This window comes from Ovis aries, chromosome 4, assembly GCF_016772045.2.
Source record: "Ovis aries strain OAR_USU_Benz2616 breed Rambouillet chromosome 4, ARS-UI_Ramb_v3.0, whole genome shotgun sequence".
Taxonomy (NCBI): Eukaryota; Metazoa; Chordata; class Mammalia; order Artiodactyla; family Bovidae; genus Ovis; species Ovis aries.
Window position 1 is genome coordinate 116,154,644 of NC_056057.1, and position 18,791 is coordinate 116,173,434.

The window sequence follows — 18,791 nt, forward strand, 5'->3', positions numbered from 1 at the left end:
GGAGGGCTAGGAGGGGCTGGAGGAATGTCTTTCTTAATCTAGAGAAAGCTCTGGTGTCTTTTGTCCCTGGAGGATAAGCCTGTGTTAGACTCTGGGCTAGTGTTTTGCAGTGATTATTCTTCTCCTTCCCTGCCGGGGATCAGTCTGGGGCCTGCACGTGCACTGTGGTGGGATTCCTGGAGGTAAAGCCCTCCGAGGTGCGGCCCCTCCCTGCTGCAGACTGCATTCGCCTAGTCTCTCCCTTTCAGGCCAGTTTATGGTGCAGCTACTGCTCCAGGTAAGCAGATCTCAGCTGTGTGTCTCCAGGTTTTCAGCGGTAGTTTGTCCTGTAACCTTTGTTCCCTGATGGGTTCAAAAGTCATTGATTTTCGGTTTATTTTTGTACAGAGATAGCTTCTAAGTCCTTTTTTTTTTCATACAGGAGCTGAAAGCATGCTTTTTAACTTAGATTTTATGACTTGTTACCATCTTGAGTGAACCAGACACATAGGTTCAGGACTGCAGTGTTGGATCTGAGAGTTGCTTATGTTGGCTGCATTTGATTCTTCATATTTACCTACTAATTAACAGTTATTTCAAGCTACATTGTCTTTGAGCTTTTGATTTCCTTGGAAAAGCTTGTCACTTTAAATTTTTTTTTTTTTTTTTGGCTAGTCAGAAAAATATCTTGCAACTGTCCGGAAGAACTTAAATAATTTTACTTAGTTGTTGGCTGCTGGGCCTTTACTGCTTTTGCTCTGGGTTTCTCCAGTAGTGGTGAGTAGGGGCTACCCTTGGTTGCGGTGCTCCATCTTCTCAGTGCCGGAGACTTGTTTGATCCTTGGGCTGGGAAGATCCCCTGGAGAAGGGAATGGCCACCCACTCCAGTATTCTTGCCTGGAGAATCCCATGGACAGAGGAGCCTGACGGGCTACAGTCCATGGGATCACAAGAGTTGGACACGACTTAAGAGGCTAAACTACTGCCACCATCTGGAAAGCCCCCTGAAGCAAATCCTGAGATATAAGTTCATATCCACATGGTGAGTAATCCAGGACACACCAGCGGGGGAATGAGGAAGTGAGGGCAGGAAAGCCAGGTAGTCAGGGGTGTGTTGTGAAGCCAGTTGCCACTGTGGGCAATGAGAACCGAGTCATGCTGAGAACAAGGGCTGGTGGAGAATGCGGGGGGCAGTCACTTTGGCTCTGAGAGGCTGCGGCTTCTAGCAGCCTGCTGTGGGGGCCGCCGCTTGGGAGGGCCCATTCCCCCAGAGTGTGGGCCCGCCCGAAGGTGAGCAGATGGACTCCAGAGGCTGGAGATACGGCGCTGGCGTGTGGAAGTCAACCCCGTGCAGGATGGTGAGGCTCCGGAGGATGTGCAGGTGGCGCTGTCTGCCGTATCGATTTCCTGCGGCCTAAGTCAACAGGAGCAACTAGGACTGAAACTGGCTGTTTGCCACTGAGATTCATTTGCTTTCTAGACCTCCCGAGGTGGTAGAATGCATTCAGAAATGAGTTTCTGAAAAAAACCCAATATTCTGTCACAGTATGGTTTTCTCATGTCTCTTTTTAGCAGTGCCTAGCCTGTTCCCTTTGAAATACAAAAGGCAACAGTTTAGAACATAACCCTGGCCTTGTGCTTCTGGTAATGGCAGTCTGGGTAGCTTCATTCAAGACAGTTGATGCTTTTGAAAAGCCTGAGAATTTACAAATAGTAAAGAATTACTGGGTTCCAATTTTAGGAGATGATAGAAATCCAGAGAGGTGAAGGAACATCTTGTTTGGGAGGAGAGTTACTGATACCTTGACTCTTGTGGGAAATGTAAGTTTATGTTAAAAAAAGAAAATCACTGGATGACTTCTATTTTTTTTTTAAGGAATGGCAAATTGAGAATCACTGGTTTCTTATTTACCAGATGGTTACAAAGCAACGAAGGACATAGGGTCACTGGGATTCAAATCTAGTTTTTCCCCTTACTAGCTGTGTATCCTTAGAGCAAGTTACTTAATTTCTCTAAAACTAAGAGGGGAAAAGATAAGATTCATTGTTCTCTTCCTGTCTGTCTTACACCCTGGAATATTATCTGTTCTGTTTTTTGTTCATCTTACTTTGCACGCTTGACTAATGTACATAAACCACTCTGTCAGCGCTGGACACCACTAGAGACTCTTGAGACGCTTGCAGAATAAAACCGTCAGTAGCCGTGGTTTAGGGATTGTCAGCTCCACTAGTCTGTCTTTGGACCCTGGGGCAAAGCTGGCTGCAGAGGCCATGCTGACCATGGATGTGTGTATGCTTGTAGGTATTCTGTGTGTGTGGATATCTCGGAACACTTACTTCTAACAACGATTCTTTTTTCTTTTTCATTCATTTCATCCTTATCTGATATACTTTTGACTTAATCTTCCTTCTTATGGGCAGAAAGGGGACAAGCAGTAATAGTTCTTGTGGTTCTGGGGGCTGTGTTTATGTACTGTTCATTTTGTGCCCCTCCATGAGAAGCTGCAGTCTGGGGTGTACCCTGCGTGGTCTCGTGGTTAGGACTTGGTGCTTTCACTGTCGTGGCCTGGGTTCAGCCTCTGGTCTGGGAAGTGATCCCACAAGCCATTTGATGCAGCCAGAAAAAAAAAAGTTGCAATCTGGAGGCTGGTCAGCAGCTCAGCAGCTTTTGGAGTTTTGAATTTGAATTGCTTTAGCTGGGGGACGTGCCCTGACACTTAGAACCACACTTATTTTGTCTCTCTTTCCTCTTCATTATCTGCTTGGGTTCTGACTACATTTGAGTTTAAATCCCTGTGCTGAGATGATATGGGCTGTTTCTGCTGGGACTGAAGAAAAGACCAAATGTCAGCTGCAGTTAGGGCATTTCTTGAGGATGCCTGGCAATCTTGACCAGATCCATGGGGTCCGAAATGGGGTAAAGTATGACCGTTGTAATAAAGAAGCTTTAGCATGTATAATAGAATACAGAGTTAGAAAGACCTTGAGAGTAATGATTCCAGGAAGTAGATGTTGGTTGTGCAGGCCCTTTTGAGCCTGTGGTCACTGTCTTCTTCCTGTCTTCCGTAGGTCTTAACCTAGGGAGAGCTGCTCCTTACTGGAGCATTTGATGGGAGAGAGTATTAAAGAACAGTGGTTAGCCTCATTAGCTTCTATCAGCCCTTATTCACTGACAAAGCAGGTGTCCTAAACTTGGTAATTTTAAGTAATTTGTCATATTTTCTATCCTTTTGGTTTTCTTTAGTGTTTAAATTTGCTTTTCTCTCCATCCAATCAACATTACCATGTGGTTTTCCTCTGCATTTGAGATATCATATATAGACACTTACATGTGTTTCTGCTCCTTGATTTTCTTATAGAGAGGACATTCATAAATATCAAAAGGTCAAAGGATTATTCCCATAGAGCTCATGATGTCTGGCATTTGCTCTGAACCTTTCCTAGTTCAATAATCGCCTTAGTTGTAATTATGAAATATATTTCTTTCTAGCCTTCAGAGTAGACAAGGAATGGGAAAGAACAGTGTGTATTTCTGTGTTGTCATCACTTGGTAATTTTGCAGGGGATGTAGGAAAGGCACTGTTATAAGTCAGTACTGACTCTAGCTGAGGCAAAATATGACTCTCACGGAAAAAGCTACAAAACGTTTACTGTTTGACCCTTTGGAATATGTACTGATGAGAAAACAGCTGGAAACTACTGAAAGGCAAATACTTAACATTTAGAGATAAACGTTATAATTATTTGGTGCTGAAGTGAGGGCTGTCTTGCTTGATTAAATAGAATTGTCTCATTGGTCTCGTAGTTAAAAAAGATGGCTATTGAAATAGGCACACTAATTTCAGAGTAGATAATGATTTCTAGAGAAAACGTAATTTTTCAAATCATGCTTTTAGAATATTTGTTCAGTGTCCAAATTTTATTGTCAAATTTTTGACAAATTAATGGATTTAAAATATTTCTTCCTTTAAGGATGCTAAAATCTCTTTGCTTCTGAAGTTAAAAGGCCATATATTTCATTTGAAGCCTTAAAATATTTAATCCTCTCCAAATTGGTTCTTGTTTTTAAATTAGGAAGTTTTTTCCTAAGAAAATTTTTACCTTTATTATTAAAGAAATACATACTCTTCATATTTCTTTTTAAATGAAGAAAAGTAGATAGAGTGTTATCCATAGTGCTACCAGCTTGAATCTGTTGCATCTGTTTTTCATTAATTACAAATAGCACTATAATGTTTTGTGGCTAGGGTAGGAGATTAAAAATAACCAGTAGAATTTGCAGCAAAACATTGATAGACTTCAGGGTTTTTAAAATTTGTAACTTCTTGTTCATCTACATTTTGATGAGAAAGACAGCTTTTGGGGAAAACAACTTTGTTTTTCTGAGTTGCTGTCTGGGCCTCTTACATGATAATAACTCCTGGTCAGGATGCTCGCACTTTGCCACTTTGCTTTTCCCAGGGCATCGGTTAAAATAGCGGCTTAGCGTTAAGCAGGCAGAAAGTCACGACCACCCCAGTCAGTCAGAGGCGCTTGCTACCCTGCCCTCTCTCCTGCTGATGTCCTCAGACAGAGAAATGCCCCGCTCGCCGCCCCGCCACCGATTCTGGGATCCATAAGTAATAATACGTCTCATATGTCAACTTAAAAAAAAAGCACAATGCAAGAATCGCGAGTTAAGTTTCATGTGGGGCAAAATGAGGACTGCAGCCTGGGAGACAGCACCTCCGAGAGCTCTGAGACACTGTGCCAGAGAGGCAGCGGGGCAGGACGGTGTATGTGTGACCTTAGCGATGGGGGCACGCGTGCAGTCGAGCACATGTTTTTCCGGAAGGTTTCTGCTAGTCAGGTGAAGCGTTCTGCTAGTCACGAGACCGTTGTCACCGCGAGGAATTTGAGTGCTCTCCCAGATATGAGGAGATACAGGGTCTGGCTCATAAAACCGGCTCCTGAAGATGTCTCAACCGCCTGAAGGCCTGTCTTGCTGGCTTTTCCCCTAGCACGGCATGCCTCCTTCCCTGCTTTCTACCCTGAGCTCCTTTCAGAGGGTGCTGAAAACCAGCAGCTGCAGCAGCACATGCTTTAAGCCTTGTAGCGTGAGGTGGCGAGTGCCCAGCTGTAGTTGACACCTGAGCGCCATCCTTTGTGAGGGTATACTGAAAGAGTGCCTTCAGTCACACAACCCGGTGGGTTTCACTTCTCTATAGCGAGAGCCAGGATGCTGAGAGGAGCTCCATGCGGCCTCCCCATTCAGCATTCTTAATTCAGTACCCCAGCTCCAGCTTCGCAGCACATGTTTTGGGCCAAACATAATTGCGGTTTTGGACCATGAATTGTAAGTCATTATAACAAGACTCAAACGTGTCTTTATTAATCAAAATACGAACCATCATAATCACATTTTTGCTAATGAGAAGTAACTATTCCTGTAGTGTAAAAATCCATGCTTTGAGATTCAGCAAACCGGTGGAAAGCATTCTCTGCCTCCTGCTGGTTGTGGAAGGATTTTCCTAGAAAAAAGTTGTCCTGGGGCTTGAGGAAGTGGTAGTCCATTGGTGAGAGATCAGATGAATATGACCGATGAGGCAAAGCTTTGTAGCCCAATCTGTTCAAATTTTGAGGCATTGGTTGTGCGACATGCGGTTAGACATTGTCATGGAGAAGAATTGGGCCCTTTCTGTTGACCAGTGCAGGCTGCAGGCCTTGCAGTTTTCGGTGCCTCTCATCAATTTGCTGAGCGTCCTTCTCAGATGTAATGGTTTCACTGGGATTCAGAAAGCTGTAGTGGATCAGAAGGCAGCAGACCACCAGACAGTGGCCAGGACCTTTTTTGGTGCAAGTTTGGCTTTGGAAAGTGCTTTGGAGCTTCTTGATCCAACCACTGAGTTGGTCATCGCAGATTGTCATAGAAATTCCACTTTTTATCTCATCTCACAGTCCATTCGAGAAATGGTTTGTTGTTGTGTAGCATGAGAGAAGACGACACTTCAAAATGACAGTTTTTTAAATTTGCTGTCAGCTCATGTGTACTGAGCTTTGTCACCTTCGCAGTGTGCTTCAAATGCCAAATGACTGTAGAACGGTCAACGCTGGATTCTTCGGCAGCTTCTCGTGTAGTTTTAAGAGGGTCAGCTGATGATCCTCTCAGTTGGTCGCTGTCAACTTCAGATGGCCGGCCATCGCGCTCCTCATCTTCCAGGCTCTCATCTCCTTTGCAGAACTTCCCGAACCACCACCGCACTGTGCGTTTATTAGCAGTTCCTGGGCCAAATGCATTGTTGATGTTGCATGTTCTCGCTGCTGCTGTACAACCCATTTTGAATTCAAGTAAGAAAATCACGTGAATTTGGTTTTTATCTAACATCATTTTCCTACTCTAAAATAAATATATAAAATAAACAGCAAGTAATAAGTGATTAGCAAAAAAACAAAGCGATAAGTGCACATTAAAATGATGTATAACATAACCATATTTATTTAAGGCTGTATTCCAATATCAAACAGCACAGTTCAGCGGTGCAAAATCACAAGTACTTTTGCACTAACCTATTATTTTCTGGTTTTTTTTTTTTAGCATAATAGCAAAACTTAAAGTATCAATCCCTAGCACCTTCAGTGGTGTCTGGCATATAAAACTCTTACATGATTCCAGTAAACTCTTACATGATTCCACTGTAAACTATTACAGTGTTAGCCTTTTCTCTAGAATTATTTAATGATTTTCAGAAGAAAAATGTTAGATTGTTCAGTACATTTAGTAGGCTATGACTGGAAAATTAGTGGAATGATTTTAGTATCGTCTTAAATTGTGCCATTTGTGACAACAGGGATGGACCTAGAAGGTATTATATTTCACTATTAGTGAAATAAGTCACTCATATGGAATCTAAGAAACAAAACAAAGATAGCAAAAGAGAAAAGACTCCTAGAGACAGAAAACAAACGGGTAATTGCCAGAGGGGATGAGGGTGGGGGATGCATGAAATAGATAAGGAGATTAAAAGGTATAAACTTCCAGTTACGTACAGCATAAGAAATACTAGTCAGTGTTCATGTAATAACTCTGTGGTGACAGATGATCACTGAACTTAGCGTGGTGATCACTTTGTAAGGTATAAACATACCCCAGTTATAGTTCAGTAAAAAAATGATGACGTCTAATGAAGCTGTCTATGGAAACTGTTTAGCCCTGCTTACATTATTGTGCTCTTTCCATTGCGCACAACCTAAACAATGTCCTGTAACTTCTTTTGGAACGTGAATGCACCTTAGTCGTTCACCGTAGATGCTGTGCTAATGAGTTTGAAAAGGCGAAAATGCTTGTGTCTTCAGGGGGTTGCTTACAGTAAGTATAGCAATGCTTATACTATAGGCAATTGTTCATTGGGCTGTCTCCAGTTGGTGTGTCTGGAAAGGATTCTTCTCTGATTCACTGTACCTCTCCAGAATCTGAGTGTTAGCCTCTCATTTTCCAACCACAACATGCATCTTTTCAGATCACTCTCTCTGGTAACCTAACTCCAGTGGCCATTCAGCTACCCCAGGGCCCATTGGCGCATCTGCATTTTTTCATCCTGCTTCATTCTTCCTGACCCTCTCACCGCTCCTTGTCTGGCTTAAATCTGTGGCCTGTCGTTCTAATCAGCACATTGCACATACCTTTCCCTGTTCTTCCTCTCTACCACCCTGGCAAAACCGACTCTCAGCTTACTAGCCACCTGTTCCCTGGCAGCTCCCAGACCGTGACTAGAGGAGCATGAAACCACACCGTCTTGTCTACTGAAAATTCACGTCGGCAGGTGGTTAGCCCTTTATTTGGGCTCCCCAGGTGGCTCAGATGGTAAAGAATCTGTCTGCATTGCACGAGACCTGGGTTTGATCCCTGGGTGGGGAAGATCCCCTGGAGGAGGGCATGGCAGCTCACTCCAGTATTCTTGCCTGGAGAATCCTCATGCACAGAAGAGCCTGGCGGGCTACAGTCCATGGGGTCGCAGAGTCAGACACTACTGGGTGACTAAGCTCAGCATAGCCTTTTATTCATTTACATTTTGAAGAATATATTACCTTGGTATCTAACTGCTGAAGTTTTGCTTTATTAACTATTCAGGTTTATGATTGAAAGTATTTGGTCACGAGTTGTTTTGCATTAACTAACCTTAAATGTTTGTTTTGACCTTCCTTTTAAAAGCTTTCAAGCCTCGGATATTGAGGCCATGGCTATATAGAAGGAGCGGCAGATAGTATGAAGCAAAAACCTTTTTATCATGTAGATGCTGGATTCGTTGTTTGTTAGCATAGATTAAGTTTTCAGCCTTTTGATTTTGTCCGGACGTTTTAATTTCTTAAGCAATTAAGGACTTGTTATTTTACTTATAACAGGCATCTGATTGGTTTCCACTTTCTTTATATTTGGGTGTTAACTTCTTGACCTGTTTAAAAGACTCCTGAAATCTTTTGCTTCTGAAGATTTGGAACTAATTATATTTTTAAATGACCAGGTTCTGTAAAGTAAAAAAAAAAAGACCAGGTTTTGTCAGTTCCTCTCATTTTTATAGGTTCCTCAATTTAGTATAATGATTCACTACATAAAAAGTTTCTCTAAAAAGTTACCATAATATAGCTTAAAAAATTCTATTTACCCATAAAATTGTTGAGAGTCAATACATTTTGTAGTTTAGACCAAGGAATCTTGATGTGCTCTTGTGTGAGCTGGGGGTATTATGTGAAAAATCTTGATGGAGTGGGTCAAACCTTATGGGTGAGGAGAAAACTTTTTTCATTTTGCCTTTAGGTGCTGGCAGCCAAGAGGCAGCCGAAAATCATGCAGTGGACAAAGTGGAAAGTAGCCCCTCTTTTTATAGCAGAGAGCTTAATTTCATTTGTGAAACTGGACAGTGGGAGTCCGGTGGGGTTTTGGGGGAACCATTTCCAATAATAAATACGGTTGTCCTGCCTAGTTGTCATGCTCAGTTGCTCAGTCGTGTCTGACTCTTTGCGACTCCATGGACTGTAGCCCACCAGGTTCCTCTGTCCATGGGATTTTCCAGGCAAGAATACTGGAGCAGGTTGCCATTTCCCCTCTAGGGGATCTTCTCCATCCAAGGATTGAACCTGCATTGGCAGGAGGATTCTTTACCTCTGAGCCACCTGGGAGGCCCATACTGTTGTTGAAATAAGATTGAAATAAGATCTGCATGCATAGCATTAAGGTACTGCTTGGCTCAAACAGGATAGTATATTTGTTTGGAAATCCCAGCATTTTGCAAGCACACGATAACCACGTTATGGTAATTTTTTCATTTGTTGTTGTTCAGTCGCTAAGTTGTGTCCGACTCTTTGCAACCCCATGGACTGTAGCACGCCAGGCTTCCCTGTCCTTCAGTATCTCTCAGAGTTTGTTCAAACTCATGTCCATTGGGTTGTTGATGCTATCTAATCATCTCATCCTTTGTTGCCTCCTTCTCCTCTTGCCTTCAATGTTTCCCAGCATCAGGGTCTTTTCCAATGAGTCAGTTCTTCACATCAGGTGGCCAAAGTATTGGAGTTTCAGCATCAGTCCTTCCAATGAATATTAAGGATTGATTTCCTTTAGGATTGACTGGTTTGATCTCCTTGATGTCCAAGGGACTCTAAAGAGTCTTCTCCAGAAGTTTTTTCATTAATTTCAACAAATATTTATTAAATGTTTGCTGTGTTAGCTTTTGTTATAAGCTCAGGGGATACTGCAAGAAACAGAACAAACAAAAACTCTTGCTCTGATGACGCGTACATTCTAACAGGGAGCAGACAGACAATAAGTAACATAATGAATAAGAAATTAATGTATGTAAGAGGGTGGTAAGTTGTATGGAGTAGGGAGGATGGGACATGCTAGTGTTTGGTGGTTGAGTTGCAGTTTTGAACCTGCTTGTCTAGACAGAACTTTGTGAAGAAGGTAATAATTGAGCAAAGATTCAATAGAGGTGAAGCTGTGTGCTAAGTCGCTCATCTCGTCTGATTCTTTGCGACCCTATGGACTATAGCCCACCAGGCTCCTCTGTCCATGGGATTCTCCAGGCAAGAATACTGGAGTGGGTTGCCCAGCCCTCCTCCAGGGGATCTTCCCGACCCCGGGACTGAATCCGTGTCTCTTACATCTTTTGCATTGGCAGGTGGGTTCTTTACCACTCGCACCACCTGGGCTGGGATGGAAAGTGTTCCAGGCAGAGGGAAGAGCCCATGCATAATCCCTTACACATTTAGTGACCCATAGGGAGACTGATGTCCTTTTCATTATAGGGGACTGGAATGCAAAAGTAGGAAGTCAAGAAACACCTGGAGTAACAGGCAAATTTGGCCTTGAAATGCGGAATGAAGCAGGGCAAAGGCTAATAGTTTTGCCAAGAAAATGCACTGGTCATAGCAAACACCCTCTTCCAACAACACAAGAGAAGACTCTACACATGGACATCACCAGATGATCAACACCGAAATGAGACTGATTATATTCTTTGCAGCCAAAGATGGAGAAGCTCTGTACAGTCAACAAAAACAAGGCCAGGAGCTGACTGTGGCTCAGATCATGAATTCCTTATTGTCAAATTGAGACTTAAATTGAAGAAAGTAGGGAAAACGGCTAGACCATTCAGGTATGACCTAAATCAAATCCCTTATGATTATACAGTAGAAGTGAGAAATAGGTTTAAGGGCCTAGATCTGATAGATAGAGTGCCTGATGAACTATGGAATGAGGTTCGTGACACTGTATAGGAAACAGGGATCAAGACCATCCCCATGGAAAAGAAATGCAAAAAAGCAAAATGGCTGTCTTGGGAGGCCTTACAAATAGCTGTGAAAAGAAGAGAAGCAAAAAGCAAAGGAGAAAACGAAAGATATAAGCATCTGAATGCAGAGTTCCAAAGAATAGCAAGAAGAGATAAGAAAGCCTTCTTTAGCGATCAATGCAAAGAAATAGAGGAAAAGAACAGAATGGGAAAGACTAGAGATCTCTTCAAGAAAATTAGAGATACCAAGGGAACACTTCATGCAAAGATGGGCTCGATAAAGGACAGAAATGGTATGGACCTAACAGAAGCAGAAGATATTAAGAAGAGGTGGCAAGAACACACGGAAGAACTGTACAAAAAAGATCTTCATGACCCGGATAATCACGATGGTGTGATCACACATCTAGAGCCAGACATCCTGGAATGTGAAGTCAAGTGGGCCTTAGAAAGCATCACTACGAACAAAGCTAGTGGAGGGGATGGAATTCCAGTTGAGCTATTTCAAATCCTGAAAGATGATGCTGTGAAAGTGCTGCACTCAATATGCCAGCAAATGTGGAAAACTCAGCAGTGGCCACAGGACTGGAAAAGGTCAGTTTTCATTCCAATCCCAAAGAAAGGCAATGCCAAAGAATGCTCAAACTACCACACAATTGCACTCATCTCACATGCTAGTAAAGTAATGCTCAAAATTCTTCAGTAATATGTGAACCGTGAACTTCCAGATGTTCAAGCTGGTTTTAGAAAAGGCAGAGAAACCAGAGATCAAATTGTCAGCATCCACTGGATCATGGAAAAAGCAAGAGAGTTCCAGAAAACATCTATTTCTGCTTTACTGACTATGCCAAAGCCTTTGACTGTGTAGATCACTATAAACTGTGGAAAATTCTGAAAGAGATGGGAATACCAGACCACCTGACCTGCCTCTTGAGAAATCTGTATGCAGGTCAGGAAGCAACAGTTAGAACTGGACATGGAACAACAGACAGGTTCCAAATAGGAAAAGGAGTATGTCAAGGCTGTATATTGTCACCCCGCTTATTTAACTTATATGCAGAGTACATCATGAGAAACGCTGGACTGGAAGAAACACAAGCTGGAATCAAGCTTGTTGAGAGAAATATCAATAACCTCAGATATGCAGATGACACCACCCTTATGGCAGAAAGTGAAGAGGAACTAAAGAGCCTCTTGAAAGTGAAAGAGGAGAGTGAAAAAGTTGGCTTAAAGCTCAACATTAAGAAAATGAAGATCATGGCATCCAGTCCCATCACTTCATGGGAAATAGATGGGGAAACAGTGTTAGACTTTATTTTTTTTGGGCTCCAAAATCACTGCAGATGATGACTGCAGCCATGAAATTAAAAGACACTTCCTCCTTGGAAGAAAAGTTTTGACCAACCTAGATAGCATATTCAAGAGCAGAGACGTTACTTTGCCGACTAAGGTCCGTCTAGTCAAGGCTATGTTTTTTCCTGTGGTCACGTATGGATGTGAGAGTTGGACTGTGAAGAAGGGTGAGCACCAAAGAATTGATGCTTTTGAACTGTGATGTTGGAGAAGACTCTTGAGAGTCCCTTGGACTGCAAGGAGATCCAACCAGTCCATTCTGAAGGAGATCAGCCCTGGGATTTCTTTGGAAGGACTGATGCTGAAGCTGAAGCTCCAGTACTTTGGCCACCTCATGTGAAGAGCTGACTCATTGGAAAAGGCTTTGATGCTGGGAGGGACTGGGGGCAGGAGGAGAAGGGGACGACCGAGGATGAGATGGCTGGATGGCATCATGGACTCGATGGACGTGAGTCTGAGTGAACTCCGGGAGTTGGTGATAGACAGGGAGGCCTGGCGTGCTGCGATTCATGGGGTCACAAAGAATCGGACACGACTGAGCGCCTGAACTGAACTAAGGAGACTGTGTCTAGGATGAAAGGAATGAGGGGAAAATAGTGGGAGATAACAGTTACATAGGGACTTTTAGGTCATTGTAAGGAACAGAGGGTCACAAATACCTTTCATATTATCTTTTAAAATTAGACCTAATGAAGAAAAAGTTAACATTTGTTGAACCCTAACCTTCCCCTGTTGTCCTGAGCTGCTTAATGGCAGAGCCCTTGATCAGCACGCTCTAGCTTCTCTGTGATTGGAAATGTTGGCTGGCTTCCTCTCCTGGCCCCTTGTGCATGGCTCCCTTCTGTGTTCCCTGTCAGGGAGGCCACGGTTGAAGTGGGAAGGCCTGGAGTGGTTTGAGGAAAACAATCTAAATATAAATCTCCTTACACAGTTGAAGTATGGATGTGAGAGTTGACTCATTTGGTGATGGACAGGGAGGCCTGGTGTGCTTCAATTCATGGGGTCGCAAAGAGTCGAACACGACTGAGCTGAACTGAACTGAACACAGTTGAAGAAGAGATTGGCTTCTTACTCACAGTTCTTTATGGAATCAGAGCAGCCTGTACAGGTCGTCTTTTTATTACTGTTTATTTTTTGGCTGTGCTAGGTCTTTGTTGGAGGACACAGGCTCTGTGTGGCTGTACAGTGACTTCTCGTTGCACAGTACAGGCTCTAAGGCATGTGGGTAGTTGTCGTACATGGGCTTAGTTGCTTCATGGCATGAGGGATCTTAGTTTCTGGACCAGGGATCGAACCCATGTCCCCTGCAATGACACGCTGATTCTTAGCCATTGGACCACCAGGGAAGTCCCATGAGGTTAAGTCTTAAACTAAAGAATTTCATGGCCTTTTGAAGAATTAGTGCTTTTGTTTTTGTTATTATTTGCTTGTTTTTTCCCTATCTCCAAGCAAATATTTTAGGAAGTTATAACACCTGTTTAAGTTAAAATCTAATGTTTCACTGAAGAACTGTGGACAGAGGTTCGTGACATTGTCCAGGAGGCAGTGGTAAGACCATCCCCAAGAAGAAGAAATGCAAAAAGTCAAAATGGTTGTCTGAGGAGGCCTTACAAATAGCTGAGAAAAGAAGAGAAGCTGAAGGCTAAGGAGAAAAGGAAAGATATACCCATCTGAATGCAGAGTTCCAGAGAACAGCAAGGAGAGATAAGAAAGCCTTCCTCAGTGATCAGTGCAAAGAAATAGAGGAAAACAATAGAATGGGAAAGACTGGAGCTCTCTTCAAGAAAATTAGAGATACCAAGGGAGTATTTCATACAAAGATGGGCACAATAAATGGACAGAAATGGTATGGACCTAACAGAAGCAGAAGATATTAAGAAGAGGTGGCAGGAATACACAGAAGAACTGTACAAAAACGATCTTCTTAACCCAGATAACCATGATGATCTGATCACTCACCCAGAGCCAGATATCCTGGAATGCAAAGTTAAGTGGGCCTTAGGAAGAATCACTAGGAACAAAGCTAGTGGAGGTGATGGAGTTCCAGCTGAGCTGTTTCAGATCCTAAAAGATGAAGCTATGAAAGTGCTGCACTCAGTATGTCAGAACATTTGGAAAACTCAGCTGTGTTCATAGGACTGGAAAAGTCAGTTTTCACATGTATAATATCATGTGAAACGAATTGCCAGTCCAGGTTCAATGCATGATACAGGATGCTCAGGGCTGGTGCACTGGGATGACCCAGAGGGATGGGAGGGGGTTCAGGATGGGGAACACGTGTACACCCGTGGCGGATTCATGTTGATGTATGGCAAAACCAATACAATATTGTAAAGTAATTAGCCTCCAATTAAAATAAATAAATTTATATTTAAAAAGTCAGTTTTTATTCCAGTCCCAAAGAAAGGTGATGCCAGAGAATGCTCAGACTATACCACACAGTTGCACTCATCTCACAGGCTAGCAAAGTAATGCTCAAAATTCTCCAAGTGAGGCTTCAAGAGTATGTGAACTGAGAAATTCCAGATGTTCAAGCTGGATTTAGAAAAGGCAGAGGAACCAGAGATCAAATTGCCAACATCCGTTGGATCATAGAACAAGCAAGAGAGTTCCAGAAAAATATCTACTTTTGCTTTATTAACTACGCCAAAGCCTTTGACTTTCTGGATCACAACAAACTGTGGAAAATTCTTCAAGAGATGAGAATACCACCAGACCAGTTACCTGCCTCCTGAGAAATCTGTGTGCAGGTCAAGAAGCAACAGTTAGAATTGAACATGGAACAGTGGACTGGTTCCAAATTGGGAAAGGAGTACGTTAAGATTGTATACTGCTTATCTAACATCTATGTAAGTACATCATGTGAAATGCTGAGCTGGATGGTGCACAAGCTGGAATCAAGATTGCTGGGAGAAATACCAGTAAGCTCAGATGTGCAGAGCAGAAAACAAAGAACTAGAGATCCTTTGTGAAAGTGAGAGAGTGAAAAAGTTGGCTTAAAACTCTGCTTCAGCAAATGAACATCATGGCATCTGATCCCATCACCTCATGGCAAATAGATGGGTAAACAGTGACAGACTTTATTTTTGGTGGCTCCAAAATCACTGCAGCTGGTGACTGCAGCCATGAAATTAAAAGACACTTGCTCCTTGGAAGAAAAGCTATTGATAGCTTATGGTGAACGGTGTCAGATTCTTGATCTCCAAAGATTTAGTTTCAGGACCAGGCTTGATCACTCAAGCGCTTTTGTGTAGCAGAGTTTTATTAAAGTACGAAAAGGGACAGAGAAAGGTTCTGACAGAGACCTCAGAAGGGGATGGAGAATGCCCACCTCACTAGTCTTAGCAAGGGAGTTATACACTGTTTTAATTAGTTATTACAATAAGTCAAAAGAATGTCTCAAGATTGTAAAGATCTTACTAGACCCACAGTTTACATTTTAAGATAACAGGATTAGCCAGACCATTTTCAGGAAGAAGAAACTGTCCTCAAGCAGGATACATTGTTTTCATATAATCCTTAGTATAGTTGTTTGTTGTGTTCCAGGCTTAGAGAAAAAAAGTTTCTTTTTAGTTTTCTGTGACTGTGACAAAGGAATGTAGAGAGAGAGAGAGAGAAAAAAAAAAACCAAACAAACCACGTTTGTCTTTTCCTCCTTGAGAATTCTAGACACCTATCTCCACTTCCAGAGCACCAGACTCTTTTTCTCCTCCTCAGGGATCCTGGACTTCTTATCAACCTGCCTAGGAATTGACTCTCTTACATGAACAACCTAGACAGAATATTAAAAAGCAGAGACAGTACTTTGCCAACAAAGGGCTGTCTAGTCAAGGCTATGGTTTTTCCAGTAGTCATATATGGATGTGAGAGTTGGACTACAAAGAAAGCTGAGCCCAAAGAATTGATGCTTTTGAACTGTGGTGGTGGAGAAGACTCTTGTGAGTCCCTGTCCTGAATATTCATTGGAAGGACTGATACTGAAGCTGAAATTCCAATACTTTGGCCACTTGATGTGAAGAGCTGACTCATTGGAAAAGACCCTGATGCTGGGAAAGATAGAGGGCAGGAGGAGGAGATGACAGAGGATGAGATGGTTGGATGGCATCACAGACTCGATGCCCATGAGTTTGAGCAAGCTCTGGGTATTTGTGATGGACAGGGAGGCCTGGGGTGCTGCAATCCATGGGGTCAGAGTCAAGAGTCAGACAGGACTGAGTGACTGACTGACTGAACTGAATGTTTCACCTCAATGTTTCTACTCAGTATTGTCTGCAACATTTTGTTGCAAAGTTACAAATTTGTAACTTTAATATTTTCCTTTGTCTTAATGGCTCCATTCACTTTGCTTAGAGAAAGTTTTCTTCCACTTGCAAATAAAGACCTTTTTCTGTGCCCGTCTCTAGCTTAGACAGTGCTGTGGCTGACCTGGCAGCACTGTGGTGTCCGCCTCTCCTTTTGTGCGGTGGTCGTTTCCCACTGGTGTTACTGTTGTGGGATGTTTTTGATTGTTTGGGTACTGGTGTTTTCTTTTGTCTGTCAAGCTTTTGAATTGACATGTGGTGAAAGAACTAATAGTTTTTGGTTGGCAGATAGCTAAGAAATTGAACCATTTGCTGTCTTTTGGGCTTTTGGCATAACATTGTACAAAACACCTTAATTTTTGAGTAGGAGCTTACGGATGCTGATTTGTTTTGTCCTGGTTTGGGGGGCATGATAATTTTTGAAAAAAATTATTTTATACTATAGAAGTTAGTAATGTATAAGTAGTATTGCTTTGTAGATTTCTTCTGTTTGTACATGACTTAAATATTGTTTCTCTGCTCTCACGCTCAGTGAAACGATTTTATATGTGCAGTGGGCTCTTTACAAACAGTTCCTGAGGGGGCTGTATGAGGACTCCATGAAGACCCGATATTACAAAAAGCTTAGGAAAACATTGCTGTCCGGTGCCCTATTGTTTCTAGGACATTGTAAGGAGAGGGAAAATGGGATTATTTGAACTCTTTCAGTTATAAATTTGAAATGAAACTGTTGAATCTAGAGTGGGCATTAGGGCAGGTTTAATCTTTGATTGGAAGGGTAAACTTTTTAAAAGTTGCTTATTTATAATAACAGATTTTAATGTCCTTGGATTAAAAGATGTAGTCTCATAATTTGACAATTAGAGGGGACCTTAGACGTGCTGCCATGATTTGTGCGTACTTCCGTTTTACCTATGAAAAGTTGGAACCTCAAAAATACGAGCAAAGTGAAAGTGGTCCAGATCAAAGGTGAAGAAGTAGGTATCCATTAACCTGGGCAGATGAATAAGTCAACTCTGTTGCTGCTGTTGGTTTTCTCAGCACTAACACAACTGGTCTGTGGTTTTAGTTGTTGAATTCCTTAATTTTTTTATTCAGTGCTATCCCTGTATCTTCTTACATTTGACTCTTTGTTAATGACGCACACGGGGTCCTAAGTAAATTGTTCAGAAGTGTTACTTGGGAGTTTGGGAAAACAGTGAATATAAAATTGGCGTCTTATTTTTTCAGTGTCTTAAAGTGTCTAACATATTTATCCTTCTCTTTTAGGAACTTGAAAATGGCCCTTCAGCAATGCTAGGTCTATAATGGGAAGTGTCACAGTTCGATATTTCTGTTATGGATGCCTTTTTACATCTGCAGCCTGGACACTTTTGCTTTTTATTTATTTCAACTTCAGTGAAGTGACTCAGCCACTTAAGAATGTGCCCATCAAGGGGTCTGGGCCCCACGGACCATTCCCCAAAAAATTTTATCCCCGTTTCACTCGAGGTCCAAGTCTAGAATCACAGTTCAAAGCGAACAAAATTGATGATATGATAGATAATCATGCTGAAGATCCAGAAAGAGGCAACGTGAAATTCTCTTCTGAATTGGGTAAGTGTACCTGATATTTGCTAGCAATGTGTTGAAGTATTTCATCGTGGGAAGCGCAAATATTCTTTACATCACGTATTGTTCAGAGGACCAGACATGTGACTTTTTTCTGTACTGATGTATTTTGTTCATGAACTAGCTGGGGTCCTGTGATTTTTGCAGACACAGTAGGCAGTTATATTCTATTTTGTTCAGTTCTGACTTCAATATTTTATGAAGACTTCGGAGAAACTGTGAGGTCCAGAATTGGAGGGAGGAGGGAGAGGGCAGAAAGGAAGAAAAATTAAGTGGTTGGCAAGAAAATGGAACCTATGGGGGAAGATTTTAATTGCTAGCATTATTTAATAAGGGAAAGCAGTGGTTGAAAAGTGACTATTTTAACATATTTTGAAAGGCAAAGTTAAAACAGGACATAAACCACTGGGTTTAGAATTGAGACTGCTACTGCTACTGCTAAGTCAGTTCAGTCGTGTCTGACTCTGTGTGACCCCATGGACTGCAGCCCACCAGGCTCCTCCGTCCATGGGATTTTCCAGGCAAGAGTACTCGAGTGGGGTGCTGTGGCCTTGGGACTACTTATATCTAAAAAGATGTCCACTTAGAAGAATTATTAAGGTGCTAGAATATGTTTATTAAATATAGGAGTTTTTTTTATTCCTCAAAAATTACATTCTGTTCAGTTTGGAAGCAAGACTGAACACTGCAGTTCTAGAGTCCTGGTTTCAGCAAATTTTATTTTAAGGGATATATGAGCCATTTTGGTTGTCTTTAAAACTTAAGAACTTTGATCTTCATTGAA

At 42.1% G+C, this 18,791-nt stretch overlaps 1 protein-coding gene and 1 pseudogene across 7 annotated transcripts in view; one reads left to right on the forward strand and one right to left on the reverse strand.

The window, feature by feature from the left end:
- The window catches only part of GALNT11 (polypeptide N-acetylgalactosaminyltransferase 11), a 54,602-nt gene that overhangs the window by 10,283 nt on the left and 25,528 nt on the right, over positions 1-18,791 (forward strand). For 5 of the 7 annotated variants that reach the window (XM_042249049.1, XM_042249050.1, XM_027969033.2 and 2 more), the window contains one exon: positions 17,666-17,992. In XM_042249049.1, coding sequence (XP_042104983.1) covers positions 17,704-17,992 — 289 coding nt within the window. In that variant the 5' untranslated portion in view covers positions 17,666-17,703. Of the gene's footprint in view, positions 1-503; positions 17,554-17,665; positions 17,993-18,791 lie in introns of those variants that run through there. The other 2 variants (XM_042249051.2, XM_042249048.2) reach the window with 2 other exon arrangements.
- Positions 5,350-6,346, reverse strand: LOC114114579 (histone-lysine N-methyltransferase SETMAR-like; annotated as a pseudogene).